This window comes from Falco peregrinus, chromosome 12, assembly GCF_023634155.1.
Source record: "Falco peregrinus isolate bFalPer1 chromosome 12, bFalPer1.pri, whole genome shotgun sequence".
NCBI lineage: Eukaryota > Metazoa > Chordata > Aves > Falconiformes > Falconidae > Falco > Falco peregrinus.
Window position 1 is genome coordinate 23,458,982 of NC_073732.1, and position 19,956 is coordinate 23,478,937.

At 39.7% G+C, this 19,956-nt stretch overlaps 1 protein-coding gene across 2 annotated transcripts in view; it reads right to left on the minus strand.

Moving 5' to 3' along the window:
• Positions 1-323: 323 nt before the first annotated feature.
• The window catches only part of FNDC3B (fibronectin type III domain containing 3B), a 209,616-nt gene continuing 189,983 nt past the window's right edge, over positions 324-19,956 (minus strand). For both annotated transcript variants that reach the window (XM_055817155.1, XM_005242826.4), the window contains exons 24-26: positions 15,829-15,995; positions 12,518-12,645; positions 324-3,855 (exon numbers count right to left, since the gene is read on the minus strand). In XM_055817155.1, coding sequence (XP_055673130.1) covers positions 3,544-3,855; positions 12,518-12,645; positions 15,829-15,995 — 607 coding nt within the window. In that variant the 3' untranslated portion in view covers positions 324-3,543. The remainder of the gene's footprint in view (positions 3,856-12,517; positions 12,646-15,828; positions 15,996-19,956) is intronic.

A 19,956-nucleotide genomic window follows, 5' to 3' on the forward strand; every position in this document is an offset into this window, starting at 1 on the left:
TACGCTTAGGTCAAAACAGCAGCAGCCTTCAGCTGCACGGTGCAGGTAACAGCCTGGCTGAACTCCAGCTTTCCAGGCGGTGGATGAGCAATCTGCGGTGTATTTAGCTTAGTCTAAGAAAAGATTACGGCATAAACTGCTGAACTGCACCAGCAAACGCTTCATGAGTAACACTAAATCATTCCAACTACAAACCAACACATCCCGAGTTAAATGCGGGGCTCCCACTCCTGCCTCGGGTGCAGTGACATCACTAACCTGCCAGAAAGGGCTCCCGCACAGGCTGAAAGGGCTGCATTCAATTAAGAAACCTCCTGGCAATATCAGAAAGAATTAAAACATTTATTGGGCATAAATATATTACATATACACTACAGATACAGTTAAGTCTTACATACATAGTGTAGTATTTGCAAAATCTATACATTAAAATTGATATGGCAGTTTTAATATAATGCATATGAAATAGTCTAAAATTTACAATACAAGAAAACTTATGACTATTTTTTCTTTAAAGTTGAAAAGCTTGGAATGTATGTTCCCATAGTGAGGTAAAAACATTTTATTTTTTTCAATTTAAAGAACTGTGCAAGGATAAGGTTCATACACATTCAGTTAGGGCACTTCTCAATCGTGACACTGAATACTGAGCTACTGTAACCAACGAACAGGATTAGAAAACATTTCAAGTTCATAAAGAAAAAGGCAGAACAATATAAAAACATCTCTCTCCTTCCTTAACAGTTTTAAATATTTAGTGTTTCATTCTACCTTGTTCTGTGTTGTTGTTTGTAACTTCTTTGAGAGCAGAGTGCCCTCGGGTCGGATGCAATGCCTGACGTTGCCGGACCAAAGGGCACAAAGATTTACGGGGAAAGACAAGGCATCGGCAAAAGCAATCAGAACAGGAATGGTTTAACATTTCTGATACTTTATTTTATTGTTAATATACGAATGACAATCAAAGCACTATGGCAGAATATACAAATGAAAAGTAGGTCTGATTACCTTATTTAGGGCCTGTCCCAACTCCTACAGAATACTTTCTCTGACAACCTCAGGCTTGGACTGGGCATTCTCATTAGCAGGATAATAAGGGACACCAAACAAATTAGCAATGACAGAAATGCTTCAAGAGTAACTGATTGCTTTTCTCTACACTTCTGCTCGCTGCTTTTAGTATCATTTGTATTTCTAACTTTCAAAACTGATCAAATCATCTAAAGCAGGGTGTTGTTTTTTTATAAAGTGTTTTTTTTTTTTAAAAAAAAAAAAGGTGTCAAGCTTGGATTTCATAGCAGCACTGCTGAAACAATAGTCCAAAAATAAAAAAATGGGAATCTATTCAAATTTCTGGGTTTCCAAACTAGCGGTCTTTTCATTGTTTTAAAAAATACACTCTTTCCCCCTCCATTGAAAACAGCTGTATATGCTTTGCTCACAAAATACAGATGCAAGGTCACAAAGTTTCATATCACAAATAAATTTAAATAAGATGTAAATAAATTTGACAAGCCATGACTTTGGCAAAAACAAAAAAATATATATATTTAGCTCAATGCCATTAGTTCGCAAGGCTAAATTAAACTAATTATAGTCAATAACAAAATACAGAACATTTCTAATATTTGCTACATCTAGAGAGGCACACAGAATAATTCATTGATCTTAGCACTTTCTTTCCAGAGATGATTATGTTTTTGGATACATGTAAACGTTTGAATCACTGATAATGGGTTTTTTTGGCATTTAATGTACTAGATGCTCCCATCTTCAAAAACACAAGGAAAGGTAAGAAGATTAATAATACTAGGAATGCTGCCAGGTAAAAAGTTGACCTAAAGTACAACAGTATAAAACAGACAAAATATAACATGCTGTGGGGAGGGTGGGGAGGGGGATTAGTACATAAGTACACTTTTTCTTTTTTCTTTTTTTACAATAAATAAAAGATTGCACTGTAATTGGTATTTAAAGTACTGTATGCAGTATATAGTATAAATAAACCTAAAACAAAAATAATGTTGTTTTTTCCCCCATTACTTTGGTTAAGGGAATATTATGCTAGTACAGGACACTGAATCTTAGACAATGGAGACAGAGCACAAAATAGCTAGGACAAAAGCCAAACCAAGTAGCAAAAATATACAAAAACAAGAGGCAGGGAAATACACTGTGTCTGTTGCACCCTTTTGGAATCTATTTGCACCTCCAGCTCATTTATGTCCCTGAGGTACTCACACAATGTTGACTTAATATAAATAACCCAATGAATTAAGAGTTAAAAATCTAGTATCTTGGTGGAATAAAACGTGTGTCTGGGAAGGGGCAGGCAGGAGGGGGGGACACTCCCATCGGAGCAGGGACTATTCCTCTGCAGGACTCTCCTCTGAATTTTGCCATGTACCAAGTTATTTCAATTAGCCCTGTGGCAAGAATAGCACAGTCACCCGTTTAAGGTATTTAAAATAAACGGATCTGATTTCTGATACCTCCAAGAAAGTTCCAGAAAATGTATACCCCTTCCACAAAAAAAAAAACAAAAAAACCCCCAACCCAACAAAACTAATAATAATAATAAAAAAGATCAACTGACAGTAAAGTTTTGCTTACATTGAGTGTAAATCTCACCTAATTCAGTAGAGGCAGTTAGCTGTCACCAGCTCTAATCATATAAATCTGGCTGAACATAATAGGATAATATCTAGTATTAGATTAAGAATAGTTATATACAGTGACAAACAGACAAGTTAAAGCAGCTTTTAAATAGCTGAACATGGGAATAACTAACTATTGCACAATGCCCTCTTACTTAAAATTACTGCTAGGAATCAAAATGGTAAAAACATCTATAATGCTTCATAATTTATATGCAGTTCGGTTATTTGATTTCTTATACAGGCAGTCTATAGTGTTGTAAATGTAAAAATAATAGATAATTAAAATGTTCTTCAACTGCAGAATATTATTCCGATTTAAATGCGCTAAACAATTAAAATAACTTACGTTTTATCTAGAAAAAAGTGGGGCAAATGTAGTGAATAATTCATAGGCGACACTGCTAATACTGTTCAAGAAAAACCTGGTACTGTTGACTAACATTGTATTCTAGTCTTACCACTATACACACTTGTGACTAATGTTTAGAAGGAAAGAGAGACAAAAAAAGTGACTCATGATTACAATTTCCTAAATAGTAAGATAAAATAAGAGACGGTACGAACTTCAGTGAAAAAAACCCAAAACAACATTGAAAAGGCAAATTGGTGACAATTTTGAAACTGTGAAGGTAGAAAAAAAAAGTATCTTGCTTTTGGTATCTGGTTTGCTTGTTTCTCCAGTTTGACCACTTCCTAGTTTTGAATTTCAAAAAGGTGCATCAAAACACTGATTTATCTTTCTTCAAGCTAGAACTGTAAAAACAAGAGAATATAAAATGTATGGTAGAACAAAAGGATTTCAAAAAAGGAATATCTGAATAAATGTGTGGATTATAATGCGTAGCATTAGTTAAATTTGTATCTCAAACTTCCATTGAATTGTCTACTTCATAAAGAAGTATTGTAATATACAGGCAAATAGAATTGACAAACTTGCAAAGCCAAGAACAATGAGGGCTGCAAACTGTTCATCAGTAGGAATCATGCTTTTCATCTTAGGATCATCTATGCTTCCCATTTCTCCTGCAAGCATGATCTCACTTCGCTGGAGCATAAAGGCAACGGATGGGCTGAAAGGTCCACTAAGTTCCTGTGAGGTATCCAAGCACCGGCGGCAGACGCAGACGCGAAACCGATAGTCTGTGTTGACTTGAAGGCCTGAGATGTGGAATGTGGTCTCTTCTCCCTTGTACACCTTCAAAACAAAACAGCAAGCACAGTCAAAACCAAAGAGCAAGACACCCTCCTGCTTTCATAGCACCAAACAATTTAAAAAAGTAGTAACGTTAGATTTTTGCAAGGACTTGAGCCAGAAAGTTAGGTGAAGTCCGAGCCTCTTAAGGAAACACTTCTGCAGCTCTCAAGGGAAGGAGCTCACTAGGTCACTGCAGGTTTTGGAAAAACAGAGGCATGCGGAAGACTATGTAAGAGACATCCAACCGTTTCTCCATCTTGAGTGTTCAACAGAGTCAATGCACACAAGGACAGACAAAACTTCAGGCAATTCATGAACCCTAAGACGTACTCATCTTTTGCGGGTGTGATGAATTCTACAAACATGCTTCTGTACTCTTAAAACGTGACTATATGCCTAAAACATGTTTAAGACCTAAGCACCGTGTTTGGCCCCAGAAGGAAGAAAACCTGCAAACTAAGGTTGCTGGAAGACATTCACTGTGTAATCGTAAAATTGGTTACAAATATTAGTTTAATGTACTTTTCCTCACATATCTCTCAAGAGTCAGCAATCTTGCCAGAAATTATGCTTTCAGAATTGTGGAAACAACAAAGTAATATTAAGGAATAAAAGAAACCCCTCCTCTCAGTTGCGTCTTATTTGGTTCTTCAGCAATCCAAACCTATCACATATTTAAGTTAATCAAATGTAGGTACTGCATGACTCAGGGCACATGTCACAATATGAGAAGGAAGAGAAGTAACTGAGTATCTGAGAGACAGCTTTGTGACATTTTAAATTGAAAAAGACCACTGGAAACATTTACGAACTCTGCAAACAAGTAACTAGTCAACAATTTTTATATAATGGAGAGTTGTTGAAATTGCTATTTTATGAAATGAAAAATGTGTCACGAAGTGCCTGTGTCTGCTGGGAAAAAAACCCACCATCCTGAATGTCAGATACTTTTTCCTCTGCTCATTTAGCCCACCTCCTCACTGTGGGAGCAGAAAGCTGAGAGCATCTCTGCCTTCCCAGAGGTTAAGAACTAAACTTTAGAAAAGGGTAACAGGAGGGAAATTAAACCTGGGCCAGCAGAGGATTTCCTGTGTGTTACTCTGGAGTAATAAAAACAGGAGGAAAAAGAAAAGACGTGCTCAGCTAGACACCACTTAAAGAGTCCACTTTTCCTGCCTACGCTTGTCTCCAAGAACTCAACCGTCAGTTAAAAAGCCAGTTGCTGATTTCTTGAGAAGGTCTGGGACAAAATTTTTTTCTTTCATTTGTTCTGTCCCCTCCTCTTAAACTTTCACCGTTTTCCCAAACACAGTTTGAATGATGGTGACACTGAGTTTCCATACTAAGTAGAAGTCCTCTAACTGGCTCATGTTTCTTGGCCCCGAGGTGCAAATCAAGAAGCAATGTTTAAAGAAAATCACGTTACCTTCCTCAAGCACGCTCAGCATGCACAGGAAGTTCACTCTACCTCAGGTGACAGGAAAACAACAAATTCATACCACAAATCTCTGCGATTAACCACAGATATGCACCGCTGCCTTTCTTGTCATCTTTGCTTGCCTTCCCAATGCCAATGAGAAGGGAGTCATTAAGTTACAGTAATGCTGTAACTGCAGGGAAAAAAAACCCAACACCCGACAAGTGCTGTAGTGGTCTGCAGAAATAACGTGAAGGTTGAAACACCTGTTTGTAAAGCACACCTCATCCCAGCAACATCTCTGCCACTCTATCTTCCAATGACAATTCCACTTCTAATACCCACCTGTTGTGGACAACTGTTCACCACCTACTCCATCATCAATGCTCCACCTTGGAGGTAGTTAATACTCGGGTTTACTCCCAATTATAAATGATCATGCGAACAAAAGTTGCATACATTTGGCACATAAATGTAGGTTCAGCAGCTAATTAAAAACCCAATGTGTTCTTCCACAGGACCAGAGTCAGGAATCTTCTCCTTGGCAGACTTGGTTAATTCCCGTATCTTTAGACTCCGAGACACAGTAACTCAAAGCATCTATCCTTACAAAACAACTGCAAAGAAGGTATGTTTTCTGGTGCTGATGTAATTATTTTAATTTCAAAATATATAATTAGAGGAGCTCTACATGCCTTTGCAACCAACATGACCACTTCTAAACCAAAATAAAAATCCAGTAAAACCCAAATAATGACGTTTAATAATTTTAAAATCTAAGCTTCATAAATTACATTTAACAGACACAAAGGATGGGATATATACAGCCTGTCTTTGAACTGAAAAAGCCTATCCAGTTAATCGTTTTTTACTTGTTTTGTTCCGTTAGGGTGGTGAATACCAGTGTAACTGGAGGCTGCTTGGCTAAATCAAAGACCTGTATCTTCATTACATTCTAATAAAAATAGATGACCAAGTTCACTCAAGGCAGCTACTCAACAGCGCTTCTCAGAAAAAGGCCAGTCAAGGCAGAAAAGAATGTATCTTTAAGGAAAGTTTGAAAAATAGCCAAAAATACACAGAATACATGAGTTAATATTCACTAATGATGAAGACAAAACATTTCCTGCACTAGAGCTAGGAAGGTGGTGGAAGTTGTTCTGCTATCAGTGGTTTGATGAGTATTTAGCACCAGTGGAACTATGTCCTTTCACAGTAACAGGTGAAAAATGATTGTGCTTAATTGTCATTTACTCCTGACAGAGGCCTCTGTATCCTCCCCAGCTGGCTGCAGCGAGCGCCTTGGAGACACTACTGGCTCCAGCTCTATTTTGCCTGCAGTAGCGTCTGCAGGACCAGGCTAAGCCAATGCAGAATGCCCTCAGCACAAAGACAGATGCTTGGTCGTGAACAGTTACACTCTGTGAATGGACATTACACACACAAGAGAAAAAAAAAATTGACAATTGTGTACGAGCTCTTTAAATTTGCTAAACAAGTATGAAACCAAATTTAACTGTATAAAGCAGCATTCTTTTTTTGTATGTAGCACATTATACTTTGGTGGTCAACAAGTCAAAGTAAAGTGGTTATCCAATTTATCACTTTCAGTTCCTAAACCCAGCTTGTCTGTTTAGGCACCTGAGAATATAATAAAAACATGATGAGCTTTTTGCCCGGCTCCCTCAGTGAAGATATCATCACAAGTATTAAACCGCTGCTGAAGCCTCTTATGGCATTTGATCCTACTGATCAAGCTAGACAGCTCAGAGAATTCCTGTAGGCAAGTATTTCTCAATTTCAATGATGTCACTAAAAGATTCCAACCCCCCTTCGTCTTTTCCAAACAATAAAAATGACAGCCATGTTTGCCCTATAAGCAACACACTGAGGAGTGTAAGATTAATTTACCTGGTTGTTGCACCCCATTCCAATTAATTATTTAATAATTAATAAAAGCATATTTTGCACAGCAATAAGATCAAGAACCAGAGGCAGGTTTCAGTCTACTTAGAAAGCGAGCCCACTTGAAAGGTTTAACTTCTTCTAAGACATCTCACAGATTTCTCTTTAAGAAACTGCCTGTTATTTTATTGAAACTCAGAACCAGCTGTACTCAACTCCACCACTGAGATGCTCATAAAGTCTTAAAGAGTTGTGTGGACAGCCTTGTCTCCTAAGCAAAGAGTCCCTCAGATCACCTTCCACTTGGGCTGCACGGAAAAACTCTTAACAAAGGAAATTATTTGCTTGTCTCATGACAAAATTGGCATCAGGAGGCTGAGAAAATACTCCATGCAATTACCACTAATAAGAAATGCCAATGCATACTGTACAACTGTGTTGTGTTTTGGCATGCAACCAGTACAAGTGCCTTTGACTTGCTACTTAAAATAGAGAAGGGAAAAATTATTTGCTGATCAGACCTTTACACAAATTAAAAGGGCACTGAATGCATTTCAGAGATTGTTTGTCTTCAGAGCCTGAAACCAAGACGAAACAATTAATAAAACTTAGAGCTTGGCAAGACTGATTGGGTTCTCCCAGACATCCACCCTCCGGTGCAGACCCCAGCAGGCTTCCCACTGCATTGCTGGGGATTTTTACACAGCCAGTGTATCCTACCCATATGTTTTCTTCTTTTGGAAAGCATTTGGGGACAGTTTCCTCCCGGAAGAGATGTGGCAGAAACTGAAGAAACACCATTGCCTCCAAATTCTTGGAAATTTCAAAGGTAGAACATTTTGTCTCACTAGCAAACAGTTTAAGGATTAAGAAACTTTAAAGCTTAGCTCTCGCTTCCCAGTGGTCAGTTCTTATGAAGAGCTGGCTCCTCGGTGACTCGATCCCCAGAGCTGCTCAACTGGGAAACTAAAACTTAGGCTGCTGGGTGTTACAGCCATTATCCCAAGCTCCAGCTCGTGCCAGCACTGCACAGCCCAGCCTGCTCCCCTAACTCCAGTTTAAAACTAGGCAAAACTGGAGACTATTTTAACACACTTTAAAGCTAAGTTTTAACAAAAAGTTTTGCTAGATAAAAGTGCAAGAAACAGAAGATCTGGGCCACCGATTCCTGGAATCTGCCATGGTTTACATCTTGATTTGTAAACCAGGAAAATTTGATTCCTAAAAAGAACTGTCACATGCCATTGCTTTTTTGAAGTATCCAAATAGATCAAGCATGCAAATACATAAAAAGGAATGCATGGCTTAAGAAGCAGGAAAAGGAGGTTTTCATATTTTTTTTAAACACACTTTTTAGGAAGCTAAATTGTCATCTGTTTAGCTCCTGCAAATCCAGTTCTTCAGACAATTCTCAGCACTGAAATATTTACAACCTGTTCTCCCAGAGGACAGCAGGGATGGCTATAGCCCCAGGCTGAAAAAAGGGCTTCTGGGTGCTTTGATATCCCCTCTGCTATGCCAAACGGTGGGGAAGCCGTGGCTTCTGGGCCATGGAGGGCTACATACATCAGGCTGTGGCAGCAGGGCGACAGCTCAGGTGTGATGGTCTAGCGAAAATCTATAGCTTTACCCAAAAGCATGTCAATGGCTAATGCTGCAGCAAGTGAAGGAATTGCTAAAGTGACTTAAACTATGTTATACATTAATGATGACTATTTTCCGTAACTTGAATTTGTTTCTACAACAGAAGTGAGGTACAAGTACAGACCGGTGGTGTTCTTGCATCTCTCAGGAGCTTAATCTCTAGGATGGCACACAGAGCAACATATTAACAAGGAGCTCAAACTTTGAGAGTTAACAGATGGCAGTAAGACTTGGTTTTCCCCTATTAAAGTTTTATTTAATAATGTATTTATTCACTTCAGATAGAAAACACACAAGACAGGTGTTACGATGCCCTACTTTATACTGATCCACAGGCAGTTGCAAAAAATCAGTGCTGTGTGCTAAAGAGCTACACTGTGTGACCAGGGGAAGTAAAACAAGGCCACCTGCTCCAGTGTGCACCCGAGACTATGCCAGAAAAAACTGAAGCAGACTACTTCATGCTTAGTCAGCAGAAACTGCCCAGGTGGATTTTTTTTCCCCTATTAATGAAATTAACGTGGACAACATTGCATTCTGCACCTTCCGAAGGGCTTCCTAGCAAAGAGCTGGGATAAGATACATAACATAAAATCTTTCCAGATATAGGAATCAAGTGTCACATTTGTGCCACCTAAGTAAGGATTTCTGTGAGCTTTCTACTCCATGCTCAACACCATGCCACTCTGCGGGCACAACTGTTCCCCAGAAAGTCACAGGATATAGTTGAAAACACAATCATCATACAAAGTTCTAACTCTGTTTCTATGATGATAGGATCTTTCTTCTCCAAGGTTTTATTGCGATGAAAAGATTAAAATCAACAATGTAAAAGCATACAACGTTCTTGTCAATAAAACACCATCACATCAGTTTGGGAAACATAACTGAGTATGAATGCTAAGCCAATATTACAAAAGACATGTTGTCATCTTCCTAATAAGTCTGCCAGAACAACAATATCTTTGTAAAAACTCCTGGGGGAGAAACACAGACATGTATCAAACATTCAACACAAAAAGTAGGTTGCCATGCATCATCATCTTGATTTCTGCCGTGCATAGTCACTTCTACAGACGGTAACGTTCAGTAAATGCTTTACCCTTTAATTGGTTTGTTCTGCTCCAGGATATGCCCACACATGAACTTACATCCATAAGGTTGTACTCAATTTATACACCGAAAACAACAATTAGGGCTTTAAGGTAAAATGAAGAAACTGGTTTTGGTCACTTACGAGTTTACTTCACCTTAAGTAAATCAAATAGGTGTAGACCCAGAGACACAGCTCCAGGGGCTCGTAACATGTCTTCCTAGTTAAAACTGTTTAATGCCTTGTCTTAAATAGTTGCCTTTAAATTGCTGCATATAAAGTGATCTGACTATTGACAGGATCACCACCTGATCAGAGAAACAATTTTATACATTCGTTAGTTTATAAGTTTCAATTTTAAGGTGATTTTAAAAGTGGATTTTTATTCTGTGAAACACATCTGCATTTGGGCTGGTGTAAAACGTGCCATCCTTACAGGTCCCTTCCAACTTGAGATGTTCTAGGATTCGGCGTCGCAGAACAGACCCAACTGTGTCCTGGAGGGTGAATGAAGGAGAAAGTGTCTGATGATGTGTCACCCTAAATGTGATATGAAGTCCTGCACAAGCCATAAAGGCTTGAAACAACTATTGTTGCATTTATTTCCATGCCAGTGGGACATAAATAACTTTATGCAGCTATTTATTTCCTCCTCATCCGGCTATACTATCCCTGGATCTTGCAAAATGCAGTGGCGACTGCTATAGAAACTCCAATTGCTTAAGACACTATTCTTTCTCATGGGTGTATTTAATAGCCTGAAAATCTACAACATTTTTCATCTCTGCAACCCTTCAAAACAAGTTGCAAAACTTTTCTAACAGAATATGCCCCTTGAGATAGGTATGCAAAATATACATGTCACTTGTACTTCAAATGTAATTAACGTATCACTAGCATTACTTTTCAGTTAAACACTAGCAAGTGATCACACACACGCCACAGCAAAGGTAATGTGAAATGCGCTGGCCAGAAGAATCACTGAGGGATGTTTACGTATTTGATCTCCTATTGACATAACAGGAGCTACGAGCATGCATATCGCTAGAGCAGGTCAGCTCGGGGACAGCAGGTCAGTGATATGGCCCAGTGCTGAGACAACACCCACACCTGTGATGAAGGTAAGTCATTTTGATGGGTGAAACTGATTTCTGAGAAGGTGAAACAGTGGAACTCTTCCACTTTTCCTTAGCTGGTTATCAGCCAGCCCAGCTGCAGAAGTCAGTGTCAGCTGTGAGCATCCCAACCGGGGGCTTCTTCTAGCGAGTTACTTGTGAAAACTCAAGCAAAATTCCCCTCATCAAGGGCATGCTTCATGAGAAATGAAGACCTTCAATGTAAGACCCTGAAGGTATTTTTTATTTCCTTTATTGCTCATCTTTTATATCACAGTTTCTTGACTGTAAAGATTAAGCCATCGCCTACCTTAGAAGAACACGAAGGCCTGCCCAATCTCCCCCAAGGACATCCAGAACATTTTAAGCGCTGAAGCTATACTTACTAGAGCCATACGTGGAGGTTATACATCAAGGCTACTTTGTAAATCAGGCAACAGCAAACCGGGGCCCACTTATCCCCTTACTACTGATATTACGAGGCAGCACAGTACACAGAGGTTTTACTACCTAAGCCAGCACCAAAAATATTTCCTGGCAAACACAAGTTAGGTTTCTGAATCTTTAGCACCCACATGAATTGCCTTGCATTTATTTTTGTTATTTTTGATAATTCGTTAATTCACAGTAACACTCAAAAACAGACGGAAGAGGAGCAAAGACACAGTTGCAAAGGGAGTACTACCTTACTTGTATTTTTAAGAGTTTAATTTAAGGTTTAACAACATATCTCATTCCCTGATTTGGATTTGTTTGTAATCTGTATGACGATGAAAGGATGGACAGGGAGAAGACAAGGGCACAGATGAAGCGCACTGTAAATCACTCAGAGATGTGACAGATGAAATGAAAGATCTAGCTGTGAATGAGTTGTTCCATTTCAGGTGCTCTGGGGAAATGTCCACTTGTGATCTCTAATCGAGACAGACAAGGAAAGAACCAGTTGTACTTCATTCACTTTGTTTCCGCAGTGCAAGGAAGGACACAGTCTCTGTGGGGCAGCTAATACACAGCAATTACACACCCATGCTTTGAAATCTTCGACAGGAATGGGATGGCTGAACAAACCAATTTAAAGTTATGTACTTGACCAAAACCCTTGATGGAAGGTCTTGGAATTGGCTTAGTGAACGAGAAAGATAATCTACCTACTTCATCTTCTGACAATGGTCAGCACCAGCCAGTTCAGAAGCAAACACGGGTGGATGGAATTGTAACTCTCCAAAGGTTAGTTCAGTTACAAGTAGTGATTAATTATGGACAGAGCAGAAATCACTCCAATAAGGTAATGATGTTCTATATACTTCCTCGGGGGTGAAAACAACCTATTACGGCCCTTAATTTTGATTCAGCCTTTACCAAAGTTCACCTGACACATCACCATAGGGTGTAATTCAATACAGCCAGAAGAAGCAGCACAGCAAATGTTCAAAAACATTTCCATTATGTCATCAATTTAGCAATATTAAAGCAAGCCCATTTTCCTACCTGCTTGTATTCAGATTCTCTTCCAACCAGTACCTGCAGAACATAACCAACAGGATCTCCCTTCATGGGTGGGACCATTTCCCAGGTAATTTCACAGGCGTTTCCTCCCAACTGTGTCACTCGAGGGGCTACAATAAAATGAAGCGCATTAATATAGGCTATAAAGACTACATTGAAATCTTACCCATTTTATGTCTGTAATATACACAAGAACATTTTAACAAGAGAAGTCTGGGACATCACAGGGGTCAGTAGCACACAATCTGTACTGTATTTATGTGGCAAAAAAAAATTATAAATCAAATTGCCATTACGACTGAATGGAAGCAGTAAAAATTTTAAGTCATTCAAAAGTCTCATTTATTTCAGGACACAATCCACAGAAAATTGGGTGAAATTTCGAGCTGATTAACAAGCTCCTATGAAGCTTACTGTAGGAGCCAGATCCCTTCTGCAGAAGGGCAGTAAGCTGTTAGAGCACCTCTCGTCCGTCTGTTGTGTGAGCTGCTACAAAGGGGGAGCGGATGTGACAGAAAACTTTTAAAATTCAATCACAATGCTGTGCACTTGATCTTTTCGAAGCAGAAGCCAATGCATGAATTACATTGGCATTAATAAAAGTAGCTGTATCTTGAAGTTCTGGGCAAACACCTATGCCGGTGGAAATGCCTGTGTATGTCTCCCATGCTATACATAACAGAAAGAGAGGAATAGTATCAAACACTTCATTCAGGTAAAATAGGAGAAGGAATGTGAGAAGGGAAGCTAAATAATCTTCTGTATTACAGATTAAGTCCAGCCTGAGAAGCAAAAGTACTAGCATCATTTTAAATACTTGGACTTAATATGTAGTCCTGAGCTTGACATTCAGACGATCAGACTTGCTATTTCTAGCCAGGCTTAGACCAGTCTTTCACTAGAACTCCAGAAAAAATCAGTTTTTCAGCTGCTACAATACTGTCCTTGGGAGAGGATCTCTCACCAGCTGAAACCCAAAAGATGCTGCACTATGCCCGATGGCAAGCCTGCAGGTGACCCGAGCAGAGTACTAACAGTGGCAGCATGTTTATATGTACAAGGAAGCATCTGCCACTGGAAGGCATCAAAACAACTGCGACAGGAGCCAGGGGGTCCACCAGCCTCTTGATCGGGCAGAGCAAGCAAGCACGTGAGCAAAAAAATGAACTGGGAGAAACAAGAGTGCTGAACACTTTACCACGTGGTGAACATGTGCACGTGCAAGGACATGAGCTTGTTAAAGGCAATCTAGATTCCCAACCCTATGAAAGCCAACGACAGGAGAGTCTATCAAAGAAACAAATGCTGCTGCTGCATACATTACACAAATTTTAGACTAATTTGTTACTACCCAAGAGGAACGCATGAATCATACGCAGACCCAAATGTAATCAATACCCATTTGCTCCTCTCTGCACATCTGCCAGTGTTGAGTGAGTGATAATAGACACCTTCATCTCAGCTGACAACAACATACTCAATTAATTTCCCTCCTCCTTCCATACCTCACCCTGATACACGTAGATTTTTCTCTGACACTTACAAAACATTGCCATTAACAAATAATGCTATTTTAGGGCTGGCATCACCAAGTGAGTAATTAGGATACTTTATAGGAGAAGAAACATGTGCTTCTGATACATAAAAAACCTGCATTCAGTTTATCACGTACATTCCTTCGTATTGCTCCAAACAGAAGGAAATCAACACCATTTTGCCTCAACAGATCTCTTTCTCCTACAGCATTACCTCCCCACGGCAGCGTTCACTAACTCCGGTTTTGTTATGCCCTTTTCACTGTTACGGCTCGGGTTTTGTCATGTACCTGTGGTCCCAGCCCACACATGACCCAGTATTTGCACCGTATTTTAACTGCTTGATATTCAGTTAAGTGTATGACTCATATTTAACAGGTACCAAACAGGCAGGCAGGGAGTTCAAAACAAAAACCTAGGTGAGATCTGAATTTAATAAAATGGATTTCTATCCAACAAAATGAAAATGCGAGTGCAGCACGCGCTGGCACCCCTGTGCTAATTTAATGCACTTTGTGCAGCTACGAGAAGCAATGGCAACATGGACTCGGGATCTGCCAGTGACACGTGCCTGTGCCCAGGCACTCTGACCACTTAGAGATGCTAAAGCGGTGAAGGACAGCCTCCCTGCCACCGTCACCTATGCCAGCCCCGTTCATTTGGTATCAACTGCCTTGGCTTTGCTGGGCAGCATCTCCTACAGCCGTGGCATAGAGCCAATCAGGACAATTCACTGTTGAATAAACATATTTACCCTCAAACTTAACACCAAACACATACAGATTTCTTCCAGAACCAGCACTGAAGCAAATGCCAAACCCCAGGGAATATCCAGGTAGAAACGAAGGTGGGATTCTTGCATACGCCAGTTTTAGCATAGGGAAGCCAGCCCTCTGTGCTTGGGAGCAGCTAACCTAGGCACCAGGGAAATTACACCCCAGCAGCGTTCTCCCCTTAATCTTTGATTATGACTTGTGTCAAAATCACCAAAGCCAGATTTTTAAATACAGCGGAGCAAACAAAACCTCTCTGACAAGCTAACAGCCGCTGTCTCTCACAGTAAATGGTACTGCTTGACAAAGGAGTCTTATGCACAGAGGAAAATAAGGAGCCTCTGATTTCAGTTCACCTGACACCCAGTACAGTGAATCCACTGCCTTTGTAATAGTTCTCCTTGGAAGGAAGGAGCAAAATTGCTTAGGCCAAAATTTACACACAGTAAAAGACATTCATTATAAAACTTCATTGAATTAGGCCTTTTGTTCTTCCAGTGGAACACACACCAAGTCTAAATCTAATGCTTTATGTGTGTGAAATATTCTAATTCATCTTATACATTAAATGAAAAATCAACTCTGACCATCACCTACACAACCAAAACCAACATTAAACTTTACTAATGCTTAAGTTGGTACGTACATGTATATACTACAGCTGTTACATCCCTTATAGAAGCGCTGTGGCAACCCAGAGCAATCCCCTGGTAAGTATTGTTAGCAGCAGCATTTTAACAGTTTATGTATAACAGCAGTGGTTGGTATAACATTTATATTGTTTATATGCATTTTTTTGGTGATAATTTAAGCTTCCCACCATAATGTGACTTCACAAGTCACAGAAATACACAAACAGCCCAAACTGATTTTTTACATGTGTTATTGCACGCTTATGTTAACCCTTACAAACTCACTGCATACTTACCAACTACTTAAATAATTACACGCTACTTACATGTCTGTAAAAAAACCTACTACATACCTTTGATTGCAGGTGGGACTGACTTAGTTGTGCAGAAGGTACATATTTCTGAGAAAGGTCCCTCCCCAGCATCATTGACCGCCTGTATTCTGAACGAGTAACAAGTGGATTCCGTCAGCCTTTGTATCTTGTACGTATGACTTGGTCCCCTATAAATTGGAATAAACCTGGAAACAATAAAAATGAGAACACATAGTTACACTGGAGTGGCACTGACATTTCTGGCTGTTACAGACATCGGTGGAAGGTATCCAGATCGGGAAAACTGGCACAACATGCTTTGCAGAGCTGTTGAAGGCAGTAACACGCTATTTTTATACTCAACAGACTAACAATCATTAGCAGGTTAGGGAAAGCAGAAGTTCATTGTCCCTTTTGCAACCAGTACTTACCTTGCAAAATGATGATGTGAATTATTAGGAAAAACATCTGTCAATAAATTTCCTACTACCTAGTAATCAAAACTGATTCAAACCTGTGTTCTGCTACAATAAACCGCATGCGTTGCTGGTTCAAAAGCATGTTTAAAACAAGATTAATACTTTGAATCTTTTATTGCTTGATTTGGACTTTATTTGCGCATTAAGAACCAAAGTCCACATCTTATAGTCATCTGTGCTATCTTACACCGGAGTAACTCTATAAATCAAAACGCATGGATGGTGTAATACATGTGTGCTGCACCACACGCTTCTCAGTTTTGAAGAGTTCACAGACTGAAGAACAGCCTAACAGCAGAGACAGAAACAGATTCAGAGCAACACACGGTGGTCCATGAGTCAAAAGGAACAGGGGAAGCACAACTGCAGTGAGTGGGATATGGAGGATGGAGACGGATGCTCTGAGGGATGCCCGTACCGACAGCTCTGCTCGTGAGCAGGCCGAGAGGAAGACAAAGACACGACACTAAGGAATTGATTTCCAAAACACTTCCACTGACAAGACCAAACATCAGCAGCCACAAGCTTGTCCAACAGTGTAATGCAGAACAAAGTCAATACCACTTAATCTTAAACAAAACAAAAAAAAAAGTAGTACACTTTGCTAAAGAGAATCTGACTTTGTTAGCCAGCAATTTCTAACTAAGATCCTGACCCCTGGGTGCTGAGCAGAATGGGGATGAGGGTAAATCAAGAGGAAGCACCCAGCATCTTGCATCAATCCGCTTTAGCCTCCTCTGGGGAGCAAGGTCAGTCCTGCACCTGGAGAGCATAAAATTCACCACGTAGGACCACACAGGTTTTTTTATGATGTAGTACGCTTATTCAAATTTCTTAATCATTCCAGCCTATTTTTAATCACCAGGAAGCCAAAGAGATTTGTTTTTGACCTCCCTACCTAAGTGCTAGCTTTATCCTTTGGCTTTGCATGAGATACGCAGTATAAGCAATTTGAACAGTTCACAGAAACTGGGTCTGTCATTAGCTCTCAGGGAAATAAATCAATTTATATTACATTATGAATGAAATCCATGTAAGTACAGAGAGATCAAGAATGATTTGTAATAAAAAAATATGTTCAGGTAATTTAAATTGCTGGAAATGTACTCTGAGGACTAAAGTTACTTAATACCCCCACTGAGTTTTAGTGAGCCCCTCACCTTGACTCAAAATCAAAGATCTATGCCCACAACGTTTTTAAGAGGAGGTTTTAGAGCCAATTTCCAAAGAAGATTTTTTTTTTTTTTTCAACCTTACGCTTATACAGTTTTAAGGACTGCCTGCTCTCCCACATTTTTGAGACTCAGGAAAGGAGCTATGGTACCTTCCAAAAGACTGCCACAGACCTGTTTTCATGGAATAAAATTTCTTGGGATTCACTGCATGATGAACAAAGCACACATATTTAGGACAGCAGCAGGACTAAAGAGACAAGACTACTGTCTCTCCCTCTCCACCTCTTGTGGCTCAATCAGGCAGCTGGCTCAGAAATGACTGCAGTACTCACAGAAGTGCAGAGACTTGTCTCTGACCCTGATCCAAGGGCAACAGATAGCAAAAAAGATGCAATGCGGTATTTTAGACAAATGACCTCTTTGTAATCGAGCTAGATTTGTAATGGAGCTAGAGAAGCAAGGGAGCATAAATGTACCTTTCCAGCTAACAGCAAGCACACTCAGACCCCAGTTTGGGCTCATGGTACACTTGCTAGACGTGTTTGTATGGTGGATACCAATAACTTAGTTCTCAAATTACATTTTCACCTTTTGAATGTGACTAAGGTTTCACAACACTGAAAAAGTAATCTGGTAGAACACTTGAGCTCCTCCTGTCTTTTGGGAACTGGACAAGTAACTCCCACCCGGTTTCCATCTCCACCCCTTTTAACTTCTTTGTCTCAAAACCCATCTGTAATGAAAGCAAAAACCATTATGGAAAGAGCTTGCATCCATGTTCAATAGAAAAGACTGTAATGGAAGCACACTCAAACTTCTGAGATTCAACCACCTTTGAAGAAAGAGGACTTCCAATTTCAGAAGAAGAAAGGCTGATGACTAAATCAGTCAAATTCAATTGCTGTTAGGCTTTACTATGGCAAAAATGCTTTGTAATTGTGTTTAAAAGATGCAGGTCATAATATAAAAAACATAATAAAGATGAAACATTTTAACTTCAAAAGACTAGTGATTTTTTTATGATAATGTAGCATTTTTCTCATGTCTAAAGTAGGTACTTTATACTCCTCCAGAATTATTTTTGTTATTTTTACAAATAGTATAGTTATTTGATGCAGATGGCTATATACTTGGAACAATATATTCTACCATCTTTTTCCAGTTTCCCGGGCTTTCTGTTGAAGGACCGCAATGAACAGTAAATTAAATTGATTCAATGAAGTTGAATCAATCAGTGTGATTGCACATTGCTACTGTGACGTCTGCATACATTAAAAATTGTCTAAAGATAATTTGTTCCTATTATTGCAAGTTCATTTTTTTAAATCTAATGATTTACATTTACATCTAAATGTAATTTAAAAAGCACATTCAAACGCGAGTTCTCTACACCTTTGCCTCCCTGGCAAGGCTGACATTGTTCACTGTGCTTTATCCAGGCCCTGTTCCATACATTTATGGACATACTTAAGAACAAGCCAACTCTGAGCTTGTTTGCAAAGAGTTAATATCTTATGCATTTAAAAACTGACTTAATCTGCACAGAGAAAATCTCCCTCTCGCCCTCTTCCAGCCTCTATTCAGTTCTCCATCTGAATGTGGACAATGAGTTTTCCTTCTCAGATGCTGTGGGATGCCATTAATATGGTCATTAACAAGGCACAGCCATCAAAAAATCTTTCTGGCTCTGCAGAGTGATAGCTGTACTACATTGTGGGGCTGCGGGGTCGATTTTTTTTTTCCCTTCTACCATCTAACAGAGCTTTCAGTCATTCACAAACTTAACGTGAGAAGGCACAAGCCCCAGTCTCCTTAGAGCAGCAACACAGTTTGCACATCAGTGCAACTGGGAGCTGAGAGACTTGTAGAAGAGGCAGGTCCGTGGCTTAACAGAGCCTTCTCCATCCCTCCTTCCCATGTGGCTAGGCTGGAGCTGTGGGATGGGTGCATGGTTGAACACGACTGGAATACCGCAGCTCGACAAGCTGGTGCTTCCTGTCCTTCAGTGAAAATGGATATGCTTTTAGCTGCAATGTTGAAGAAGTTTGTTTAAACTTTAGTGAAATTGCACCCAAATATTAATATACTGATGTTTGCAGTGGCAGCTAAGCCTGCCCCAGCCTTCCCGAGCTGGCTGTTCCATCCCCATGCTGCTCCTTCAGCACAAATAGCATAGGGCTAGAAGGTGAGCTAGATTTAGGGACTGATAGAGGCTAAAGATCCTTTAAGTAGATAGTCTTAAGCTGACTAGCTCCCTAGCTGGTCCAATGTTATGTTAAAACAGTAGTATTGGTACAACTGTGAGGACAGAGAGGGGACACAAGTGGTTTAAACAAGCCAAAATGCTCCTGTTCCTATATAGGAACACACTTACAGAAATACAAGCGTTTACACTTCAATTTCTTACTTCTTCATCACTCTTCCCCTCCAAGACAGACAAAACCAAACCACAACATGCTCAAGTGTGTCTCAGCCAAGATGCGTTCGTTCATTCTCTAACCTCTGCCTGCTTT